Genomic DNA, 5,833 nt, shown 5'->3' on the forward strand with positions numbered 1-5,833 from the left:
ATCTTATACAATGTGATGACTGGACTGATATAATAATATAATTATATTTTTTGGAAGCTACAGAATAACCAAGAATATAACATTTCTATAAATGGCTTTAAGGCAGGTAGAACAAATAAAAAAAATCTAAATACGTAACTGTTTGCTTTGCTTTATTTCTGTTTATTTGACTCAGGTGTTCCAAGGTTGTGGAAACCCCAGGCCAGCTCCAGCACGATCCAAACGCTCGCCCAAAGAGACCGGGGCCAACAGGAGACCCTTCCGCACCTACACCCCTGAGGAGAAACCCACCACCGCTGCAGGCACCAACCTGGACCGACTGGTGAGGGGGGGCAAACAGTAACTAGAATATATTAGACATTTAGAGGTTTTCCTTTAGAATTGACAAATGAAATGAGCATCTGTGAGATGAAAAAAGAGCTGAAGTTTGAGGCCAGACAAAGGAATGAGCTGAAAGATGCATAAATCCTCTTAAAGCCTCAAAATACTTTAACCAATAAGGATTCCTGCAAGATAGAATAGTTTTATAAATAGACTAAATCTGAAGTAGAGAAAAATAAATGGCATAAAAGGTATATTTATAAGAGAGAAAAGATGTGAAGTTTAGGAACTGAACCGGAAGCAGTGACATGTCAGGGTTTTTTTTCCCTGCCCACCATCATCACTGCAGTATCCATGTGCATTCTCCAGCCAGCCAAACAAGGATACTTCAGAATCGGCTCTGACTCACAAACATTTTCCTTCCACCTCCACGCAGGTTACCGAGCTGAAGGAGCGACTGCGGCCCATGCAAGGCTTCTGGGTGTCCCTCCCACACACCATCTGCAACGATGAGAAGATGGCTGCCGACGTCACTAATGAGGACCGCTGCTGGAACGGGCAAACCCGTGGGAGGTGAGCAAGATCAGAGAACATGGCTGAAGGTGTGGGAGGTTTTGGTGGGGGGGGGGGCATGCAGGAATAGCCAGAGGAGAAGTGAGTGAGCGAGTGAAGAAAAAAAAGGTGCAGAGGTGGAAAGATGCTGCAGATAGAGCAAAGTTCGTTTGGTTTAGCCTCTGTCACCCACATGCTCTCTGCGTGAGGCTGCTTGCTTTTAGACAAACACACACAGCCAACATCATGACCCAGGGCTGATGTATTAAAACACAGAGTGAGAGGCACAGAAAGGAAAAAAAAGTTGGCATGATGTTGTCTGTCGTGTTGCAGCTAAATCAGGCAGTAAGCTGTAGAAAGGACTGGAGCTGGATTTGGTCGTGTCTAATTTTATGCTAATATATTTAGACAGGCGAAAATAAGTACATAAAACACGTCAGTGCTCTTTGCTGAAATTTGAATGGAAATATATATATATTAATCACAGAATGTGAGTCAAATTGTTCCCCATAGCGCTGCACATTTACCAAATGGAAAAAAGCTGCCATTTTAAATATGTTTGTGTATATATACGTTTATTAAACCAACATACCGTGCAGTAGCTGTACATATTCCATACTGAAATACATGTGTAACTGTTGTACTTTTGTTTAGAAAACATGAATGCAAAACATTTGAAGCAAACACTTCAGTGGCGGGTCTAGGAGCCATCAAGGGGCCACAATATTCATAGAGGGGCCAAGTATTTGTTCAAAATCCTTGCACACAAATCCCTTGTTTTGGTAAGGTGTGTACATTTAACCAGTCACACATATTCAAATACTTGGAAAGTAATGTAGTTAAAAAAAAGAGCTTGTACAGTAAATTCTCCTCAACAATTTTACATTAAATTTTACTGTAAATAAATTACTGTCAAACACAGCATGTGAGAAAATCCAGTCATTTGTCACTTGAAAGAGGTTTTTCAGGATTGTTCAAACTTTCTTAAGAAAAGAAGACTTCACTAAGCTTGATTCATGCTGGACTTTACTATTTGACTCGTTAGCGCCACCAGTGTTTGGACGTGGAACTGCGTCCATCATTATCGCTCTCAGGCAAAGGACAGATGAGTGACAGGACGGGGGTACTTCAGGGGGCCAATCAGGTTTCAGCTGGAACCAATGCCCCTGTGGCCCCGCCCCTAGAACACTTCCTTACTTTACTAAGTTATGGCATAATTTATTTATTCATTGAGATCACAGATCTCTTTTTCAAGGGAGGCCTGAAGGCAACCTATTGTACATGTTTTTGTGTTGTGGGGGAAACCGGAGTACCCGGAGAAAACCCACGCAAGCACGAGGAGAACATGTAAACTCCGCATAGAAACACCCCAGGTCTGAACGGGGGATCGAACCCAGGACCTTCTTGCTGTGAGGCAAACCACTGAACCATCATGCCGCATAAGCTGCATAAACCATGAGTGCAGCCTCCTCAGTGGTTGTGGTGAAAAGTCGCTGTTGTTTGTGCCTGTGACTTCAGTAAACTTCTCATATTTAGCTTTGTGCAACGTGTTGTAGTGGAGACTTACATTAAAATCTTTCATGGCAGACAGCGTCTCTAAGGCTAAACACAAGGTTTGTCTTGAAATTCTGGGAACAGATAGTTTACCTCCCAAAATAAAAACAATTCTTTAAAATTTTAAAGTAATATTTTAACTTAAAGGGGCATTTGTAAAGCAGTTCTTAGATTCTAAGCTTTTTTCTTTTTTTTTAAGTAAATTTTTATTTATGTATTTATTTATTTTTCTTGGGAGGCTGGACAGAAGTCCAAGTAGGGGTCTCTGCAGTACATGTTGTCTTGTGGGCGCAGACTGTCCTATCTGTGATTGGTGGAGGTTTTGATGTGGGCGGAGTTGACCCTAATCGTGATTGGTTGGATTGACATGTCTTGTGGGGCAACTTAAAAGAGGAAGTAAAAATAGTTTARAAAATGATTTATTGGCTGTCTATGTACAGTTTAAAGCAAAACGATGACTCAAATAAAAATTATTGTGAAAATGTTAACATCATTTGACTTCAAAGTTCATGTGGCAAGTTCCTTCCTGTCTCAAATTAAAACTAATATTCATATTGATTTTTAGCCTTTTTTTTTCCTTTGGGCTGGTTAGGGATGTTTTGACTGAGCCAAATTGTTCCACGTTCCTCCATGTGTATGGCGTTCAAATTTCATGCAGCTAGCCCCTTCCTTTCTCACGTCATGACTAAAATTCATCTTAAAAAACATGTTGCTTCCTGATGAACTAGACCAAGCTACTCCACGAGTAGGGCCATCTCTGCCCACAAGACGTTCTGCAGAGACCCCCTTCTCCAGACGTCACCCACGGGCCACATATGGCCCTCGGGCCATTAGTTGCCCATTCCTGGTGTAAACCTTGAGATTTATTAGTCTTAGTCTCATTCCCTGCAGAGATTCAGTGTGCAGCTTTCTAAAWGATGCAGCAGCAGTGGTTAAAGTCTTCATCTACTGTTTGTGTGACACTTCCCTGTGTGCTCGCTCAGGTACCTGATGAGCGTGACAGGTGAYGGCCTCCTCAGCCAGATCAACAACCCTGAGGTGGAGGTGGATGTCACCCGTCCCGATGTGAGGATCAGGCAGCTGATCATGGAGCTGAGAGTGGTGACCAACAAACTGAGACATGCTTACAATGGACAGGACATGGACTTCATGGACAGTGAGCTTACATTAAACCGTTTGAACATGAAGCTTTAAACGACCTGTTACATGTTGACATCTGCATTTTCATTTGKATGTGAAGGGTTCTTGTTTTGATGGTTTCAGGTGAGGAGGGCAGCGGCTCAGGAGGTGAGGATCAGGGGGAAAGGTACAGCGATGACTGGCCAGGGTTTGGGCCTTACTCTCCGCCTTATAATAAATCYCCACGTAACCCCGTCTCCAGTCCTGGAAAACCTCCCCGGAGCCGGGACAGAAATGGGTCCAAGTGGAACAGGAACAACGGACGGGTTAGCTCTGCAGCCAACCTGCACACCTTCACCCTGGTTCCAGTGGTGGTTTTGCCTTTTGTGGTCACTGTTGCCCTCATGTGGAGATAGCTGTTTATAACAATCTGGAATTTTCTGATATGCTGCAGTCCTAAGCACATTAAAAAGAAAAAAAAAAGCCATTATATTTGGGTACACCAGCAAAATAAATTAATAAAAACAGGCTAAATTAGCAATAATAAATCAAACATAAATCAAAATAAAATACCTATTCTCCAAAAGAATAAAAATAGACATTATTAGACACGAACGATTCTTAACAAAACCCAATAAGCACAGCTTTGTTTGAAGTGCCATTTGTGAGATTTTGACCTGTTGAGTTTGTTGGATGTTCTGCTGGAAGTTTGGAGAGAAAGTAACTTTTTTTTTTCATGTTAGCAGCTCGTCTGAGTGAAGGAGACTGTGGATCATCTGATTTGTGAAGTAGAGAATAGTTGTGCCAGTTTTTACGTGTTGTTTCAGCCTACAGATGGTTCAAGTCAAGAACATCTGCCTGATGAGTTTTTAACCCTTTTTAAAACCRTAGTTCCCATTTTATTATGGTTCTTTTTGAGCGGACGGTTCAGTTAAAGCCAAGAAAAAAAAGAAGTGAAATTGCRACTATTGAAACCAAACAAGATGCAGAAATATGAATGTAAAAAAAACTGAGACTTTTGTGTGTTGCTTTTAATAACGTCCACATATTTTAATATATTCTTGTTGATGTTTTATTGTTTATGTGCTTCAAAGTCAATATTTTAAACTTTTCTATTTCTTTTTTTAAATAAAAGTTGCTTTTTTTCTGGTGGGAAAAAAGTTGTGGTTGTTGTACCAACATTTACTAATGCAATTTTATTTTTCTTAGAATGCTCAAAACATTTATTATCAACGGACGTTTATCGTCTCGGATGTGATCAGACTCAACCAGAGATAAAATATTTCTGAATGTGTCAATGATGGTTTTATGTTTGCTCATTTTTTAAGTTTTTCTTAGAAAACTCAAAGTTTCTGATCATGAAATTTCCTGCTTTAGYTCAGTTATCTCTGGATTTTCTTTTGCTTGGTGTGTTTTATTGTAAAATGTAAGAATATTCATGAAGAACGGCAAATCAAAATGTCCTGTACTACAGAACAAAAGTCCAATTGTTTTATTTTTGAAACTATTAAGAAATGTGAACAGTTTTATGATGTTTATTTTTTTGTCAGAGATCAGTCAGTAAGTAGAACAATAAGGACATTAAACAAACAAGGACTGCTCTTTCTGTGTGTTCATATCAAACTAAGAAGTGACGTTTTAATTTGTGTTTCCAGAGGACTGTGAAGTCCATGTTCCTTCTGAAAGCTGCTTTTGGCATTTGAAGAGAACAGAAACAGTGAAATTACAATGAAATGTATAAATGCTGCAAAGAAAGACCTGTTTTTTTCTTGGTTTTAACAAAAATGCTGCAGAAGGCTATATTCTTTTTTTTCCAAAATGGAAAAGGTTTTTATTGGCATTGTGTTTAAAATGTGCATTCATGTCTAAATGAACCACTGATTAACAAGGAGTCCGAAATGTTTCATGACACTTCAACCATGTACATATTTTTGCCACATAGTATTTTAGTGTGTAAACAGGAACTACAAGTGTTTTCAGTATTTTTAAATCCACTGTTGTAAATATGTGCTTCTGATGATCAATGGTCAAATTAATTTCAGGAGAATTTGACTTTATCCCATCGCTCCTCCATTTCTCCAACATTCCTTTTTCATTCCTTTCAGGTGAAAGTAAAACTTTTCATGTTGCTCTAACTGGTTTTTGTTCTCAAATGTGATGTTTTCTGCCTAATTAAAAGAAAATAAAAAAGTTTTTTCCCATTGCTTTTATCCTTAAATTAAGCAAAATCACTTAATGTTTTTTTTACATCTACTTTAGAGAAAAATCCAAAAAAGAAAAAAAAAAG

The 5,833-nt window shown here is 39.2% G+C and overlaps 1 protein-coding gene across 1 annotated transcript in view; it reads left to right on the forward strand.

Moving 5' to 3' along the window:
* The window catches only part of gpc2 (glypican 2), a 16,406-nt gene extending 12,388 nt beyond the window's left edge, over nt 1-4,018 (forward strand). Inside the window, exons 8-11 of the mRNA XM_014019604.1 lie at nt 176-322; nt 758-894; nt 3,411-3,583; nt 3,691-4,018. Coding sequence (XP_013875058.1) covers nt 176-322; nt 758-894; nt 3,411-3,583; nt 3,691-3,962 — 729 coding nt within the window. The 3' untranslated portion in view covers nt 3,963-4,018. The remainder of the gene's footprint in view (nt 1-175; nt 323-757; nt 895-3,410; nt 3,584-3,690) is intronic.
* Nucleotides 4,019-5,833: the final 1,815 nt, after the last annotated feature.

The sequence above is a fragment of the Austrofundulus limnaeus genome, unplaced genomic scaffold (assembly GCF_001266775.1).
Source record: "Austrofundulus limnaeus strain Quisiro unplaced genomic scaffold, Austrofundulus_limnaeus-1.0 Scaffold224, whole genome shotgun sequence".
NCBI lineage: Eukaryota > Metazoa > Chordata > Actinopteri > Cyprinodontiformes > Rivulidae > Austrofundulus > Austrofundulus limnaeus.